The sequence below is a fragment of the Sceloporus occidentalis genome, unplaced genomic scaffold, assembly GCF_023333645.1.
Source record: "Sceloporus occidentalis isolate IW3139 unplaced genomic scaffold, rSceOcc1.0.p SCAF_11, whole genome shotgun sequence".
Taxonomy (NCBI): Eukaryota; Metazoa; Chordata; class Lepidosauria; order Squamata; family Phrynosomatidae; genus Sceloporus; species Sceloporus occidentalis.
In genome coordinates, this window is record NW_028316991.1 from 19,294,409 (window position 1) to 19,313,829 (window position 19,421).

The 19,421-nt window shown below is 40.9% G+C and overlaps 1 protein-coding gene across 1 annotated transcript in view; it reads left to right on the top strand.

Moving 5' to 3' along the window:
- Positions 1-19,421, top strand: part of LOC149305670 (fer-1-like protein 6) — a 60,229-nt gene that overhangs the window by 35,061 nt on the left and 5,747 nt on the right. The window contains exons 24-36 of the mRNA XM_089477284.1: positions 641-751; positions 1,206-1,367; positions 1,955-2,144; positions 3,048-3,304; positions 3,587-3,712; positions 6,940-9,853; positions 11,931-12,064; positions 12,680-12,811; positions 14,055-14,180; positions 14,447-14,574; positions 16,279-16,449; positions 17,169-17,323; positions 18,458-18,600. Of these exons, the coding sequence (XP_089333410.1) occupies positions 641-751; positions 1,206-1,367; positions 1,955-2,144; positions 3,048-3,304; positions 3,587-3,712; positions 6,940-9,853; positions 11,931-12,064; positions 12,680-12,811; positions 14,055-14,180; positions 14,447-14,574; positions 16,279-16,449; positions 17,169-17,323; positions 18,458-18,600 (4,749 nt within the window). The remainder of the gene's footprint in view (positions 1-640; positions 752-1,205; positions 1,368-1,954; positions 2,145-3,047; positions 3,305-3,586; positions 3,713-6,939; positions 9,854-11,930; positions 12,065-12,679; positions 12,812-14,054; positions 14,181-14,446; positions 14,575-16,278; positions 16,450-17,168; positions 17,324-18,457; positions 18,601-19,421) is intronic.

The window sequence follows — 19,421 nt, forward strand, 5'->3', positions numbered from 1 at the left end:
TTTTCTTTACTTTAAGGGTCTATGAATAATTTGTCTTATGTATTTTTGGAGCTGCCTATGGTTAATGCCAGCATCGAGCTTGACAGCATACGTAAAAGGAACGTAGAAAAGTTGTAGTTGGCCGGTGCAGATCCATAGAACCAAAAAATAAACAAAAAGCAGAGTTATGGGACCGATCCCTGCGTCCCGATTTGCATGACAATAAACGCAAAAATATATAAAACTTTATTGAGCCAACATTTTGGCTTCAATGGCCTTTCTCAGGCCAAACAATAAAAAAAAAAGTACAATAGAGAAACCTCCGAGAAACTACAATGGCAACCAATTAATTCACTAATAATGTTTAATAATTTTATATATATATTTTCAGTGATAGTTTGACTATTAATGAAATATTTATCGCCACTTGACCCACTCGCTGTTTTTGAAAATCCAATCTACTTAAAATATAAAAATCTTGAAATTTTGAAAATTCTTATGAAGATTGTGTCACTAACGCATCTAAGAGGTCTTATATTTTCTTGGCATTGGTCTGAGGGCACGTTTTTTTTAAAAACGTATTTTTTTCTTGGTGACGATGCATTTTCATTAGTTCAGATGAATAATGTACTTCCGATTTCAAACTACTTGGTCTCTTTAGGTCTCTGAGTCTGGCGTTCAGAGTCTCCCCCCGATCGAAGCCCCGGATGTTGCCCAGATCTACCCCGTCCCATCAGATATCCGGCCAGTCCTGAGCAAATACAGAGTAGAAGTAAGTACAGCGATCCTGCCTATAATACGGGTTATCGATCGGAAAGGAGTATATCAGCAGCTCAATAACAGAAATGTATCTACGCTTCGTAATCTCATGTCAATTAAGATTAAAAGATCATTGTTATTGAGTAGAGATGACGGTATAATTACTCATTTTTATATGTGATACAAACGGCAGCGTCTGGGATTTGTAGCTTACTGTGATAATTTTCACACATTACACTTAAAACCAAGTTCTTTTCACAGGCCATTAACTGCAGTCACACTGTGAACATTGACAGTCTTTTTTGTGATTGCTACGTTGTTTGTATATCTGGAGCGATTCATCTTTTTCTTTGTATTGAGCGATTAACATGAAAATACTCTGGATCGTTGCTTTTTTTTGTGGAATGTACTGTGAATCATATACTTATTTAAAGCATTTTTATACGAATCATTTTTTCTAAAATCAGGTTCTCTTCTGGGGAGTCCGGGAACTGAAGAGGGTGCAGCTTCTTTCCGTTGACCGTCCCCAGGTGATGATAGAGTGCGCGGGGAAGGGGGTCAAGTCTTGCGTTATCCAGAGTTACAAGAACAATCCAAACTTCAACGTTATCGGCGACTGGTTTGAAGTGGTAAGCGGGGGTGCATGGCTGTATCTCAAGGGTTAAATATTTTTTTTTTATAAATGCTCTCACTTAAGGTTCCCGGAGGACAAATCCGAATACGCAGAGGGAACAGGTCAGTATAGGCTTTTAAAATGAGGAAGTGGTCTGGGGCTCTATTAAGGTTTATGTTAACTCAATGGCTATGCCTTCCTCATCAGGTCCAAAACCGTTTCAGGGGCCACAGCTACACCTTTTACCCCTTGAGTGTCACAGGAAAGCGAGGGGTGACTTTGTATACTTAAAACGTTCCAAGCTCTTGGAAACAGACTCAGCAATCTGATCTTGTGATCAGTCATATACAGGACCAGACTGGGGATCACTAAGCAAACCTGGCCCTTTAAGGTCGGTGGCCACCAACCGATGTGAGTGTGGCCGCCAGCTGAATAAGCCGCACGTTACGGTCTCACGCGCCGATCCGCTACTGTAAGGTAGCTAACCCACCGGGTCTGGCCCAGCATCATTTCTAAGATGTTATTTGCCGTTGTTCTATCGTCCACTGATGGTCACAATAAATGCTTGAACATTTAAATGAGAAACGCCTCATTCTGTGCCAGGAACTGCCCGAGAACGAAGTTCTGCATCCCCCGCTGAGTGTCTGCGTCGTGGACTGGAGAGCCTTTGGTCGTAGCACGCTGGTTGGAACGCACATGATCAACTGTCTGAAGCAGTTTTTGTACAAGCCGACTGTGTCCGACGCACCGGCCGTTTTAGAGCCAGAGGTGGACAGTGCCCCAGTAGAGGCTGGTAAGTCAAGAACTTATGGAGGAGCCATAGAGTTAATATCTGGGTAAGTACACACATCAATGAAATAAAGTGATTTAACAGAGAGGGGAGTTTATTTCGAATCTTATATGTAATGTAAGGAAGTTTTTCTTTACTGATAGGGTGAAAGATAAGTGGAACAGCCTCCCAGTAGAAGTGGTTGAGGGTAATACAATGAGGGTATTTAAACTGTTATGGGACGTTAGAAAATGACACCTGGGTTTTTTTTAGCTCATGTGCTCAAGATTACAAGAGAGACAATGAGAATTCGATCCTCTAATCAGTGAAAAAACATGAACATGGAATGATTATCCTGTTAGCGATAATGGAATTTTACCATTCTTACTGTTACCTTTTTTTCACGTTTAGTATCCCACACAATTTATTGACTGGTTTGTTTGTTTGGCTTTCTTTTTGGTGTCAAGTATAGTTTACCACATATAGTATGAATAATATATTAAAAAAGAAACATTCTTTAACTTGATATCATTTATTTAGAATTTTGATACATTTCTGGCAAAGACAGAGCAAATATAAGAGAGTGTACAGAATTGTTTCAAAGTTGTTGGGTTTATAACTTTAATAGTGAACAAATACCCTAAATATTTGTTTCATGCCCTTTTTTTATTTATTTTTTAATCTATGTTTCTTAGGATTTTTGCACACATTAGGTACGCATTACAAATATATACCACCAATTAACGGTAGTATATATTTTAAATTTAGGAGGACTCAGGAAGGACTTTTAGAAATAAGTCACAATGTGTATATATGTGCCATCTGTACCTTACATACCATGTTGACTACCAAGAAAAGAAATGTATTATTAAGTATATATTAAAAGTATTGAGGTTTTTTCATTTTTCTCTCTCTGTTTGATTACAGGTGCCCCTCAGTATGATACGCCTGACCAGGGGGAGTCAGCAGACCACATCTACGTGGATGTGGAGTCACCTGCTGTACAAGGTGACCAGTCTGGTGCAGCTCCATCTCAGGATCCTTCTTCAGGTCCATCTTCTGATCCAGCTCCAAGCCCGTCGCCCAGCCCCGATCAGGACCCTGCTGCAGATGACTCTTTGTTAAATGTCAAAAAATCAAAGGCGACATTCAAGTCTCCTTTGAAAAAAGACACTAAACAACAGGTGATGACCGAACCCGCCATTGTTATTGCAATGAGTATGCACATGTTGGAGGAGGTGTTCTGTGTCTCCCCAGGATAGTCAGTTACTACATGCTGTTATGTCCTGAGAAGAAAATGGTCAGAATGACCATAGGATGTAAAAAGTATGTCCTTTCCGGTATAAGTAGGGTGATCTCCTTGGTACTGCATGGTAGATCAGACTGCCTGCCCGTGGTCTGGTCTCCCCTTTGTTAGCAGGTAGAAAGACATAGACATAGAAATAACGTTCCTTCTTTCTAAACAGGCACTAGTGAGAGGGTCTACCAGGCGGTCTACTAAGAAGAAAAAGAGAACAATTGCAGATGAATCGGCTGAGAATGTTATCGACTGGTGGTCAAAATATTATGCATCACTGGAAAAAATGCAAAAGGTAATATAATAATTATAAATACGTTACTGTATCACTAATCCATTAAACTGATGCTCCAGCCTTCATGTGCACTTTTATGAGTTTGCTTCTTTCCCCAATCCCCCAGTGTCTAGGCTTGAAGGAGAGGTGTTCAGCCACTCCACTTGAGACGTAATAGTACTTCCTAATGTCATTAAGAGGTTTAGATGTTTCAGTTCCCTTTGGACAGGTAAAAGATATGGGAGCATCAGGCAACACATTGATAGGACAAGCATACTGAATACCTGGTGTTGAGACTATTGACTATTGACCTTTTGCAGAACACCTGTACCGTTGGGGTAGACTGGGAGCCTTGGAGAGCTTAGGACCAGTGGTCACAGGGTTAGAGCTATACAGGAACCTATGTTTATTCCAAGAATATTGTATGGCTCCCGTGGACCAATCAATTATTCTTAGTATTATTTATTGATTTATGTAGCACCATCATATTCCACAGCACTGTACAATGGGTATACAGTAGTGCATCACATAACAATTTTGGCTCACAGAATCAAAAGGTAAGGAGGGCCCTGCTCAAACTGTTACAGGTTTGTGTTGTTTGTTGGAGCCATGTAATTCCAATGATAAGGGGAAACAATGAGGATCGGACCAGGTCAACGATCAATGTCTCATTATGAGAGGAGCCGATGTTAGCCAGTAAAAGGGATGGATTCATTCACAGCAGGACCAGGAGATGGATGAATTCTGTCAACAACTAGTAAGAAAATTGAGTAGGAACAGGGAGGAATCAGGCTTCATTAATATCCATAAAACATCGCCTGGCTCGAGAATTGATTATTGATGGAAGGAATGCTGAGTTACGGTTCCTCTGCACTCAATGGAGAGCGGAGAGAGGATTGAAGATAAATGAGAGGACCCTGCTGTAGAAAACAGTTTGCTTTATTCCTGCCTAACCTCACCATTAAATGCAAAGATAGGAGGACTCCTACCCAAAATCTACTTTATTTATATAATTTATTTATTTTGTATTTTATCAGTTTCTTTACATTATTAATTAGTTATACTATTTATAGGGGATTGGCTGTGCGTTTATTCACCACTTGATTAAAAGTCTGGCTGTTTTTTGTGGCTTGGAAGATTTTTTACCCAGATTCGTACCGGATTGGTGCCCACGTGAATTCAGTGGTAGTTAAAGGTGAAGTCACCTTGTAGATTATCGGGCATCTCCGCTGTCCTCTTTTATTTATATGTTAAAGATGATGCCTTTAAGTGGTGTATAATGGATTGAAAGCTTTCAAGACTATCTAGGTCTCTTTTTCATACATGGTATAATATGCCTGAAGAAGAGACCTAGATAGTGATGCATTATCCATAAACCACAATAGGCACATGCCTAGGGGTCCCTAGTTTTTTTTTTTGGTTAACCCAGCCAACTATGGTCCCATAGCTGCAGTCGCCACACTGTCTAGGTGACTATAGATGGGACACGGGTGCTGATCAGGGTCATGTTCATGGAGCATTCCTCATGATACCTCATGGCCAATGTCTGGTTATATTATTATGGAAAAAATTAAATGTTAGCAAGTGAAGGCAAACCTCAATCTATTTAATTGTAATGCTCTATTGACTCATCCATGACTAACAGTGATTTAAGAGTAATTAGGTTCCATGCTGGGACACATTATAATAGTCATTCATTAAACGGTGTTATAATTAAAAGTTATTTTCTACAATGTTTAATGTGATTTGTGTTGGGTATTTAAAGATTAATCACGGCAAAAAAAAGCAACAGCTTTCCACGGCTAACACTCAAATTCATAAGAAATTCTAACCGGAGACACGAGGCTCATTCAGTAAACCCTATTGAAACGTCCTCTGTTATTGGAAGGGTATATCAGGGCTGATATCAAAGAATGGTAATAACGTATTAGCGTCTGCCGTCTTCACATTTCTCATTAGAGCAGCTGGTGGATGGTGGAATGGATGGATGGATGATTTCAAGTCTTTACAGTAACCACACTCAGGTCTTTGATTTCTTTTAGGCAAAAGCCTCCTCTGTAAACGCTGAAGCAGGTGACACAAGTGAGTATTTGCAGAATAGCAACATGACTATCATTGCTACAATTCCTAACTTAATTATAAAAATCCTATATGTATCGTTCCTTACATTCTATTGTAGTTGTATGTTAACCCACTAAATAATATTGAATATGCCATCATGGGGTCGCCCCCTAAGAGAGTCTTTAGCGTCAACCAAATGCTTTGTTTTTTATTTATTTAGAAATTTTCATTTTGTGCTTGTCATGGAACAAGTTTGTTTATTTTGTTATTTCCCTTTTTCCCTTTAAGTGGCTGGTTGCCCTGGCAACTTTCCAATTCTCATAGCTGAGATTGGGCTATTCCTCCTCCCCTGCAACTTTTCTGTAGTTGGTTTGTTCTTGGTGTTTTTCCTGTTCCCCTGTATCTCTCCCCTGGACATTCTATCTCAGCAGCCTCTGTGAGTACAGGTTCTGATTATCTTCTCCCTTGCAAGGCAATCCGTTTTTACCTTCCCCTTGCAGAAGCACTTCCACTCATAACAAAGCACCTTCTTCTAGAGAAGCACTTTCCCAACACTATACAACCAACAAGTGCCTTTATTTCTGTGACTTTTCCAATAAAGCTAAGAAAATACAGAAGACTTTGTGTGCTTTTATAGGGGACGAGTTAAGCTATCTGACCTTATTCATTTCCTGGCATTTGACATTCATATCCAGGCATCTGACCCTGGGGTTCCAGAATAGTAAAAACGGATACCATGTGCTTTGGGAGCAGCACAGAAAGCTCCAGCTTTCCACAGCTTCAATATAAAGGCACCAGCGCTGCAACCCAGCTCAGTGTATTACTCACAGAATTATCACTCTTGTGTCTTGCCTGGGTTAACCTTCTGCCCAGCTACTAAGTTAGGAACAACAGTTATACTTACCCCTGTGCATGTCCCCACGGTTAAGGCTACCAAGGGCCACGCCACTGGACATCAGCCAAGATAGGGATCAGAGCTACGGATACCTGTGAGTACAGCTACCTCTACGCCGACTGCTGCAGGACACCAAACGGCTCCAACCGCTGACACAGGTTACAGACCGCACGCCACACGAACTGGCTAAAGGCCTACACACACCTGCAGCATGGAAGAACTCAGACCCTCACCAGACACAACACATAAGAGTGACAGGTCAGACACTGAAACAGCGACACAACTGCAACAGATGCAGGAAGGCGCAAGGCCTAAGCGAACAGTTACACTGACACAAAAAGCCTGTGAAAAATATGAAGCTGACATTGAGATGCACCGTGCTAAGTTGGAAAAGGCATGGGAAGAAATCGAAATTGAAATGAGTGATGCCACAAATGTTGGCGAACAAGAAAAGGACATTAAGCGAGCCATAACTCAAATCAAGTCATGTCATAGACATTATGTAGCATTGTCACAAGCATATTTCACCTATCTGACAAGAACCAACACAATTAATAGCCTGAGGGAACGCGAGCTGCAAAAAACAATCGATAGGGAACGCGACGGCATTGTGCAGACCGCCATTATGGAGGCGCAAAGTGAAAGAAAGGAGCTCCTCCTGGAAACTGCATCGCAGCGCTCCAGCACATCCAGGCATTCTTCCAGGTCAAGCAAATCAGTGAAATCTAATGTGTCTAGTGCAAGCGCGAATGCCACCAAGGCACGAGCCGCCGCAGAGGCCGCGCGTGCTAGGGCCGAATATGGTCGGAAAGAGGCGGCCATAAGGGCAGAGAGAGCCCGCATAGAAGAGGAGGAGCAGGCAGCAGTGGCCGCCGCAGCAGCCACCAACGCTGCCATAGCACGTAGGAAGGCAGAGTTAGATGCAAACTTGGAAGCCCTAAGCAAGGAAGAGGATGCGGCCGCCGCCATAGCGCAAGCCGAAGTCTTTGAAGCAGCCGCACTACAGGACGGCGGGGAGCAGACCTATGACCAGACAGCTCCAGAAGATATAAATCAACGCACCGCAAACTATGTAAGGAGCCTCCTCAGCATCAATACCAGTACACCATCTCGGAATTGCCTGAGTGACATCTCAGACGCTGAAGACTCTCTAGGTCCACAAAGAATAGACGCTGTTCTTTCAAGGGTACGCACAACCCGGGATAGCCAGGTTCTCAGCGGTGATCCACACGCCAGTAGGCATATAGATATACTGCAACAGTCTCACAGCTCAGGTAGGCCCACGCATAGAGAAACAGCTCCTCACACTGATCAGCGATCATCAAACATCCAGGCCAAGGAAAGGGAGAACACAAGGCCCTTCCGTGAAACCACACCAGAACAAGACCGACATATCGATGTATCAGGCCTAACAGACATGGGCAAGTACATGATCCGGCGTGACATGGTGCAGACAGGTCTTACCAACTTCGACGACCGTCCGGAGAATTACAGGGTATGGAAATCCACATTCAAAGACGCTATCAAGAGTCTGGGCTTCTCGGCAAGAGAAGAACTTAGTCTACTAACCAAATGGCTGGGGAAAGAATCTGCAGAACATGCAAAGAGGCTTAGATCAGCAAATGTTAACCACCCCGAAGTGGGTCTTGATTTAGTATGGGAGAGACTAGAAGAATGCTATGGTAGTCCTGAAGCGATCGAAGACGCACTCTTCAAGAGAGTAGACAATTTTCCCAGAATTACAACCAAAGACTACTCAAAGTTGCGAGAACTTGGGGACTTGCTGCAGGAGCTGGAATCTTCAAGGACAGACCAATCCCTGAAAGGGCTCAATGTCCTTGATGCTGCTCGTGGAGTGAAACCCATCTTGGAAAAGCTACCCTACAGCCTCCAAGAGAGATGGACTTCACAAGGCTCAAAATATAAGCGTGAGAAGCAAGTTGCCTACCCCCCTTTCTCATTCTTCTTGAGTTTCATTCGCGAAGCAGCCCGGTCAAAAAATGACCCCAGCTTCATGTTAGATACACATACTGCAGCCAGGTACAATAACACTAGAACACCCATCTCCGTCCACAGAACGGACGTGTCCTCTATGACTCAAATGAGTTTAGACCAGTCGGTCGATGGAAACAAGAAACCAAAAAACCCTAACAAAGAATGCCCCATACATAGAAAGCCACATCCGCTTAGCAAGTGTATTGGGTTCAGAATGAAGCCCATAGAGGAGCGTAAGGCCCTACTCCAAGAATTGGGGATTTGTTTTAAATGCTGTGCTTCTACAAGTCACCTATTCAAAGAGTGTAAAGAAGCTATAAAGTGCACAGAGTGTGGCAGTGACAGACACGTAGCAGCTTTACATCCAGAGACATTTAAGACTAAAACAATCAAGGCCCCTAACCTTGTGACAAAGCAGGGCGGGGAGGAAGAAGATCCAAGCACACACCCCCTATCTGTAGCATCTAAATGCACCGAGGTCTGTGGGGAAGCCAGTGATGGCAGATCTTGTTCTAAGATATGTCTTGTAGCCGTGCACCCAGACGGACAACCTGAAAGAGCCATAAGGATGTATGCCATCATCGATGATCAAAGCAATCGATCGTTGGTCAGGTCAGAATTCTTTGACCTTTTCAACATACAAGATAACACCTCCCCTTATACTCTCCGGACGTGCGCAGGGCAGATAGAAACAACAGGGAGGAGAGTAAATGGCTACACCATATGTTCAGTGGACGGCAAAGTAAGGATGCCTCTCCCCACACTCATCGAGTGCAATCATATGGCGGAGGATAGAAGCGAAATCCCTACACCAGATGTGACACGCCACCATCCCCATCTGCAGGCGATAGCTGATCGCATTCCACCACTAGATGGAAGTGCCCAGATCTTGCTGTTACTTGGCAGAGACATCATGAGAGCACATAAAATCCGTGAACAACGAAATGGGGAGCATAATGCTCCGTGCGCACAAAGGCTCGATCTAGGATGGGTGATAGTGGGCGAAGTGTGTATTGACAAGATACGCAAACCAGATAATGTAAAAGCTCTACGAACAAACCTACTGGAGAACGGTCGTATATCTCTCTTTAAACCATGTCCATATCACTTCCATGTCAAAGAGAAGCTTGGAAACAAAGATAAACAAGGGTATACGATCAAAACACAAGGAGACATTCTTCAGTCAGAAAAATGCACTGATGACCAAGGATGTACGTGGATATTCAACTCTCCTCATTCTTCTCACATGGGTGGAGCATGGGAACGCATGATCGGAGTAGCTCGACGCATTTTGGATTCTATGATGTTGAAAACTAATTTGGCTCAACTGACTCATGAAGTGCTAACCACGTTCATGGCTGAGGTGTCAGCAATCGTCAATGCAAGGCCTTTAGTCCCACTTTCCACAGATCCAGAATCACCAAGCATTCTGACTCCAGCAATGCTCCTTACGCAAAAGGTAGGAGACATTCCTACTCCAGTCGGAGACTTTAACTCAAAAGACATGTATAAACGTCAGTGGAGGCAGGTGCAGTGCCTCGCTAACACATTTTGGGACCGTTGGAGGCGTGAGTATCTTGTGACGCTTCAAGAACGCCACAAATGGCAAGCTATCAAACAAGACATCCAAGAAGGAGACGTTGTCCTGTTAAAAGACAAACAGGTGGCACGAAACGAGTGGCCTATGGGTCTTATCGTTAAAACCATCCCAAGCACAGATGGAAGGATCCGCAAGGTTGAAGTAAGAGTTGCCAAACAAGGGACTGTGAAAACCTTCATAAGGCCTATTACAGAGACTATCCTTCTAGTGTCCAATCAGGCCCAGGAAAGAAAAAAAAAAAGGAAAACTGACCACCTATCCGACGGATTGCGAAGCGCACAGGTAGTCTGAACTGTGCACCCACCGGATATCCCTTGCCGAAGGAACCCTGGAGCCAGTGGCATTACATCACAGTGAGAATGTGGACTTGTGTATTGTTGTTGTGTATTTACATATGTTCCACATAAGTTTATATATAGTGGTATCTCCAGATACCAGACGGGGAGTGTCATGGAACAAGTTTGTTTATTTTGTTATTTCCCTTTTTCCCTTTAAGTGGCTGGTTGCCCTGGCAACTTTCCAATTCTCATAGCTGAGATTGGGCTATTCCTCCTCCCCTGCAACTTTTCTGTAGTTGGTTTGTTCTTGGTGTTTTTCCTGTTCCCCTGTATCTCTCCCCTGGACATTCTATCTCAGCAGCCTCTGTGAGTACAGGTTCTGATTATCTTCTCCCTTGCAAGGCAATCCGTTTTTACCTTCCCCTTGCAGAAGCACTTCCACTCATAACAAAGCACCTTCTTCTAGAGAAGCACTTTCCCAACACTATACAACCAACAAGTGCCTTTATTTCTGTGACTTTTCCAATAAAGCTAAGAAAATACAGAAGACTTTGTGTGCTTTTATAGGGGACGAGTTAAGCTATCTGACCTTATTCATTTCCTGGCATTTGACATTCATATCCAGGCATCTGACCCTGGGGTTCCAGAATAGTGCTGCTTTTTCATATTTTCCTCTCTTTTGATGAGATCCACCAGAGCATTAAGGTGGTCCAGCTGACTCTTGTTATACAGACTTCCCAAAGTGCATTGGGAACGCATATAAGTGAACTTCCATTAGTTATGCATGTGCACTCGCCGAACCTGTGACATCATAAGACGTCTCGGACATAAGTGTTCCAGCATCATTTTCTAAGGAAATGCTGCCGTAGCTCTTAAAAAAACATCAATGAGGCAAATTATGATTTATTTTACAGATTACCCACTAAGGTTTACTGCCTGTTTAATGCTTCGGTACATACAGCATTGTAAAATAGGATGGTACTGTATAAATCAATAACAATAAAAATAATAGTATTGCATTATAATAATAATAATAATACAAAGAAAAAAATAAAGTAACTTGAAAAAATATTTTTTGAGTTTCCACTGCAAACAACCTATCAGTGCCCAGCTGTTGTGTCACATGGCAATTAAGTGTTCCCATCAAAATTATGAATGAACCAATATTTTACCTGGTTAAATAACTAATTCTAGGAAGTGGTTAGACATTCAATAGTGGCAAAGATAGTATTTTTAGCACTGCCCTTAAAACATCTGTAACCTCTGGACACTTTCTGATAGTATTTTACCATCGAAAGTAAAAAAAAAAATGGACTGGATCTTCTGTTCTAATCTTTCCCCATTACACACCCTGAGATCCCAATGTAGAAGAATGCCTAATGCTTAATGTGAATGATTTTATTTTGGCAGCTGATAAAACCCCGGGACAAGTGACTTTAGTCATTGAAGAAGATCGAGATAAAAAGAAAAAGGATGGCAAGAAGGGTATGGAAGTTCTTAAAAAGAAACCTAAAGAAGATGAACCTAAACTTGCAACATTACAGGTAAAACAGATGACTTGAGCTAATTCACTTTTAAATAATTGTGTATATTATTTATATAATACAGCTTTTTAGAATCCCCCACCTCAAGCTCACGCCAGCTAGGGTTACAATGAGAATAAGGATGGAAATACAAATAAAAGGATTGGAAACCTATAACATAATTATTACAGTGTAAATATATTTACAAGCAAGGGGGGCAAAATAAATCCCTTACAGCTTTGTAAAATTACCCAGACAACCATAAATTCATCTCAAGATAGATTACAATTTTTACGAACACGATGGCACATTAGGATTGCAAGAAAAAAATAAAATAGAGATATTCAACCTATGACCCAATAATCATTATCACAGATGTGGATAAAATGTTACAAATTATATTTCTACAACCATCCTTTAAAAATGAACATTTATCAATAGACTCAATCCAACAAAAAGTTGATATTCCAAAAAGAACCTTGGTTAGTTGTAATATATTCCATTCACAATGCTCCATTTCTATTTCTTATTGTGTACTTTTTATCTTTTTTGTCACTTTTCGTTTGTCCATGTGTCCGTCTGCTGTTTGGCGTCCATGCTTAGGAAGGAATTTCTAAATTTGCATTTTTTTGGCAGATTTATGATAATGAACTTGAGGGCGAATTTCAGAATTTTGAAGACTGGGTCCGAACTTTTGAACTCTTGAGGGGCAAATCCACGGATGAGGACCACAGTGTTCACGATGATAGGGTTGTTGGCAAATTCAAGGTGGGCAATAGAAAGGGGTCCGTTTGTTTATAGGATTTAGTGTATTTACCTGATACTTTTATAGCCCTAAATTGACGCTATTTGTAAATTTCACCCTCTGGGCACCGTATGGTGATTATGGAGATATACTCTCACTAAACCAATGTAGGGAAGAGAGGCCATGAGAAGACATCTGGGGAAATAGAAGGACCCTACTAACTATTTTGTGAGTCAGGGAGGAAAGGAGCTCTTTCCCCCACCCCAAGGGGCAAATTTCTGTACTTCTATACTGAAGTACATTTTTTTGGGGGGGGGGTTTCCAAACTGTTAATCTCTGGATTAATTGCTTTTTTTTACGCTATACCGAAGCCTTTCTTGGAAAAAAAAATTGCAATCATCTTATTTTTTTAAGGCAAACTGTGTCTCAAATTAGAACTGTCAAGTTCGAAATGATCATAATTCCTACTCTTACATACAACAGTCGTGTTTCTGTTAAGTAATAGCTAATTTTTATATTAGACGTTTATGATAATAGCTGCTTTACAAAGTCTGCTAGAACAATACAGGAAGTTGACCAGAAGTTGACTGGAAGATGACAGGAAGTGTACTGCAACTTCCTGCTTGGCTGTTACATTAGGATTCCATTGCAATCTTTACTCAGTGATCATGGGAAATGATGTAAAACTGACATTAAACATTCATGATATGTATCTAATAGGATGGAGCAGAGGAAAACATAGTTCTAATAAATAATATTATCACATTTAATATTTAATTTTATGGCGTTACCTCAGCTCCCTTGTAGATATTCGTTAGGTACTGAATTTTCCATAATAATTGCTCCTTAAATCCATTTCTGCGCCATCTTAAATTTTGTTTACCTGAACAAGACGTTGCTAAGATTCTTACACCACAAAGGTTTTTGTGAATGATAAGAGAGACAGAGGGGACCAGACTTTGGGAAGAGCCTATCCATTCCAGCTTATATTTCACCCATTTGTCATCATGCCGAAAGAAGTTCTGCCATTGCCCCACCTGTAATACCTGTTATTCTGAACCGCTCTTCCTTGTTTGATATTCTCTGTCTTAGTCTTTTGCCAAGCCCACCAAGATATCTTGCATATAATGAGGAGTTCATTCATCAGAATGATTGTCTGAGTTATTAAGGCTCGGTCAGTCTGCTGAAGGAATAGAAACAGAAGGCGTATTGGCTTCTTCTTATTCTTTTTTCATTATTCTCTCTGTTTTGTCATCATTTCAAAAGGGTTCTTTCAGCATCTACAAGAGCACAGATGAGTCCAGCTCCATGGATAATGGGCAGTTACGGATTCTTCAGGGGCTTCCCCAGAATCACGCGGTCAAAGTCCTTATAAGAGTTTATGTTGTGGCAGTACGTATTTCAAGGTTTAATTTCAACAGATATATCAGACAATCCATCTTAAATATGTATAAAGCTTGATTGCACTGGCCATTATATATATATATATATTGGTGGATGGCATTGGCCATTGCGCACGCAGCAGGATACTTTTGTGTGCAAAACTAATCTTTTGGGCATTTTATTTAACCTGGAGATCTCAGTTGGGTCCTCATTCCATTTCTATTACTTTTTCCGATCGTTACATTTATGTATTTTTCTCTCTTTTTTTATACTAGGGGTTTAACCTCAGTCCAGCAGATCCGGATGGTAAATCTGACCCATATATAGTTTTAAGATTGGGCAAGACTGAAATAAAAGATCGAGATAAGTACATCCCAAAACAGCTGAATCCAGTGTTTGGAAGGTAAGATAACTGAGAAGAGCTAGTATGAGAGTAACGGCAGTATGAACAACCCCAGTTCATACTGTATCTGTTCACAAAAATGCACAATTTGTAGAAGATCAGAGGTTGCCAGCAAGTAGCTTACTGGGTATTCCTGGACTACAACTCTCATGATTCCTTAACAGCCTTTAGATGGCCAGAGACATGCTGTAAATATACTTTCCAGCCTTTCACATGGCCGAAGAGGGTGGCTTAGAGGTATGTTTTTGCTGGTTTAGCAAAACCATTGCGTTTGTGACCTTCTTGTAGTTTTTTAAAAAGGCATTTCTAAAAAACAGAGGATATTTACGCAATTTAGTTAATCTAAAAAAATTGGCGGTGTTTATACATATATAAATATATATAAATATGTGATATAATTGGTTTTCTCTTACATTAGGTTCATTAAATGAATCCCGAAAATATAGTTCTAATATGCAGTAGAATTTCAAATAACAATTATTTAATGAGTTATGCAATTAAAAACCTGTTGTTTGTTTTGATACGTGAACAAAAAAAGGCAAAGTAAAAAAAAATGTAGTTTGGGGAAAACAAATTTGTCCTTTTCCTAAATCATGCAATTTACAGATTTGTACACAAAATAAATCCATATTAGGCTAGGTTTCCACTTGGTTTTTTTTAACTAAAAACGCCCATAAAAACGCCAATAGCGCCACCTGGCGTTTTTTTAGTGAAAAAACGTTGCAGCCAGATGTTAGCTGTTCTTCAATAGGAAATCGCAGAATGCCATTTCCACTTGGCGTTTTTCTGTCTGGCGTTTTTTCAGTCCTCTTTGGCGTTTTTCTGCTTTTTTGGGCTCTGTGGCAGTTTTTCAGAATCGCAGCATGTTGACACTCTGGCGTTTTTTGCAAGGAAATCTTGGCGTTTTTCTCCAATAGAAGTCTATGGGAGAGAAAAAACGCCATGAAAAAGCCAGGTGGGTTTATTGCCTTGGCGTTTTTTATGGTGTTTTTTCCACAGTTACAATGCAGAGGATGGACCCGGTATCTGTGTGTCCTACGAGAAATAGGCTGGAAACAAACAGTTTCACACAAAACAAAGGTCATATTGAATTCTACACCATTTGGAACAAACATGCCATTACAAACAAACATACGCGACGCATCAACTGGATCCTGCGTGCCAAAAGCAACAGCAAACAATTTGCACCATCATTTGGGGCCAATCTTCCTAGAGGAGCAGACATTCGGAATAAAGCAGGCCTTACAAACCACAGAAAAGAGACAAAAGGGTCCGCCGGGGCGTTTAAGTAGAACTCTACCAAGTAAATGACATCAGGGGGCAGATACTTGCCATTTATCCTAATCCCTTTTAGCTGGGTGAAACTTCTAACTTGTAAAGGCTGGAAAAACTGCCTAAGGTCAAAAAAAGCAATTTCCACAGAAAGGCTAAAACGCCAGAAAAAACTCCAGAAAAAACGCCAAAACGCAGGAAAATGCAGTGGCAGTTTTCGTGGCGTTTTTCATCAAGAAAAAAAAGCAGGACAAAAACCCAAGTGGAAACCTAGCCTTATAGTGATTAAAATAAGCAATAAATATGTATTAGAACCTGTAGGAAGTCCTACCTAATTATTTTAGTTTTAGTTAAAAACTGTTCTTAATAGAATGCTGCATTGTTTTTTTGGAATGTTAGACATTGTTTAACATGGACTTTAAACTTAATTAGATCATTTGAAATACAAGCCACTTTCCCGAAGGAATCTCTGCTATCCATCCTGATTTACGACTACGATCTGATCGGATCAGACGACCTTATCGGAGAGACAAAAATTGATTTGGAGAATCGTTTCTACAGCAGACACCGGGCAACCTGCGGACTGCAAAGTCAATACGAAATGTAAGATCTCTTCTTGCTTTACAACTCTCGTCTTAACAACTCCTAATGAAAATAAACGTGTCTTACAAAGTGAACCTGGTTTTCTTTAAAGGTTAGTAGACTTTGTAGGACAGTCTGTTTAGAAACTTGAGGAACCTCTTTTCATATGCTCAAACCTGCATGAAAAATCCATATAAATGACTTTTTTTGTGTATTTTTTTGTATGGCCATTTTTTAATAACGCCCCTGAAACATCACGTATTTCTTTATAGTGCGTTGGAAACATTAGGGGATAAAATCGTTTTATGATGCTGTATTGCTTTGCGGGGAAGAGCTGGAATCTCTTTGGGTGACTCTGTGGCTTTGTGGATTATATTAGTTAGTAGTGCAGGTAAAAAAGTTCACTTTTTTAACAGATCCCTAAACTATATAATAGCACCTGCGTCCCATGGGCTAGCTAAGAAGATTCCATGTTATGTACAGTCCATGTATAGTTACTTAGTATTTTAGGTTGAAAAAAAAAAAATTCTATCAAGTTCCATCCTGCTTTTGATCCAGTTGTTGGTTTCAAATTCTGCCTCATAAAGATGAAAAATCCTTATTGGCTCCAAAATAGCAATCTGACAACGACAACTACCCACAAGAAGCAGAGGCGTTACAATGTAATCGGATTCCTTTGAGTTTTGGGCAGATGTCAGTCTGTATCTTCATTATTGCGTAACCCTTGCCTTGTCTTTTAGAGAAGGGTACAATACCTGGCGAGACTCTACTAAACCAACGGAGATCCTGACCAAGTTGTGCAAAGACAACAAATTAAGCGGCCCGTTCTTCCGCCCAGGCCAGATACAGGTCGGAAGCAAAATCTTTACCGGACAAACCATTTTTGACCAAGATGGTAAATAACTACGCATTACTTTATCTCACAGAGCTTACATTCTAATTCCTTGCCTGCCACAAACATGCTTGTATTGTTACTTGCTTTCTCTGTACATACTTACCAAATATTTGTATTTTATCTGTATATGACATATGCAAACCTATTAGTGATATTAACCAGGGAAGGGGAGAACTAGTTCGTTGTGTTTATTGTGGATACCTTCCTGCAGCAGGACCACCCTTAGGGTTTCTAGTGCCCTAGGATAGCTACGTGCCCCCCATTCACATGTACTCGCCAGGTCGGCATTATAGGCAGCAGGCCCTGGTCTCAACATAAAAGCATAGAATTAATTGATGCTTGTTGTGGGATTAACCCCTTAAGGACAACGGGTTGTCCTTAAACTTATTAAGAACAATGCATTGTGAGCCCGTACATGTACGGCCTTTGTCATGAAGGGGTTAAGGAAAGTATTTTAGATGTGTTTATCTTTTTTTAACATTTTTTTTTTTTATACTCTGCATCCCAAAGGGCCGTGATCTATGTCCCATAGTGTTGTTCGAACTATAAAATGTTTAAGGCTAGAGAATGACACTTAGATCCAACATCACTTCTAAGAAATGCGGAGCACTTAGCAATAGCTTAATTTGTCCTGTGGAAGTTCCAGGGCTTTACGGCCCCGCTGGGCGTTTTAACGCACAATCTCCCTATTTGAATTTGTCGAAACCCCAATCACATTTAAGCCAGCAGATTCACACACGGGCTCGCCGCCTCTTCATAATATTCAGTAAGTTCAGCTATAAAAGACAGAAGCAAACAAAAATCACAACTAAAAAAATAGCTTTTTTTTTTGGGGGGCTTGTACCCCCAAAAAACGACTTCTGCTCGATGGCATTCACAAAAATAAAAGATTAATTTGCCGGATGCTTTGTGACGTTCCTCTGGGTGCCTTTATGTTAAATTCATGTTTTATGAATTATTTGTAATGGACCATGTCGCGGGAATGATGGGTATAAATCTCCGTTACGTACTTCTCTGGAAATCTTCCTCGTTCCCTTTTGTTGTTTTTTTAGTGACTGTATTTAATAATTAAGACGGATCATCCCTCTCTGTGTGATATAATTTGATCTATTTCTCTTGCCTCTGTTTTGATAGATGAGAAAGTCGAATCTTATGAGCACCTTGCTCTGAAAGTCTTGCGTTCTTGGTCTGATATTCCAGGAGTTGGCTGTAATCTCGTTCCCGAGCATATTGAAACCAGGGCTTTATACCACCGAGATAAACCTGGAATTGAACAGGTAGTAACACCCAATATAAAACACAGAATGGTCTTCATTCCATTCCCACATATCGGACTCCTATTAAGTAATAAATATTGTATATTCCCCTATAATATATACTTTGTGTTAAGGTGACAGGGCAGCGAAATATGTCGGGAACTTGTTTTTTTTTTACATGACATTTCTTAGTGTCGGCGGTATCACCGAGCATGTTGGGGTCTATTAAGGAAGAGTTGGCAGGAGAGTCATGGTTTTGACTCTCGCTTCATTATTCATTATGAAGGCCAACACTGGTAAGGTTCTCCAGAGTCAAGGGCTGAGATGGCCCTGTAAAATGTATTGTTCAGTGTTGTATTCTAATTCAGTGGGTGAGGAGACTTTGAAGAAATCTCTTGTGGCCAGGCCCGGACTGGGACAAAAAATAGGCCCGGGCATTTAAGCCCGAGCAGCCCATATTTATTTATTTTTTTATTGTTAAAGCCCACCCTTCATGTACCATCTTTGCATTTACTCATTAACACATTCATTAATTCAGTCTCACAAATCATTCAAGCAATTCATCCACACATGAATTCATTAATTGTCATACGCATTCACACAATTCATCCACACATTTATTCATTTATTCATTCTCATACGCATTCACACTACCCCCTCTCCCCATCTTATCTGCCCCTTCTCACTATGTTCCCCCTTTTCACTATGTACCCCTTTTCACTATGTACCCCCTCTCACTATCTATCCCCTCTCACTATCTATCCCCTCTCCCCATTTCTCACTATCTAATCCCCCTCTGCCCCTTCTCACTGCACCCCCGTCCCTCAACCTACTTACCTTGG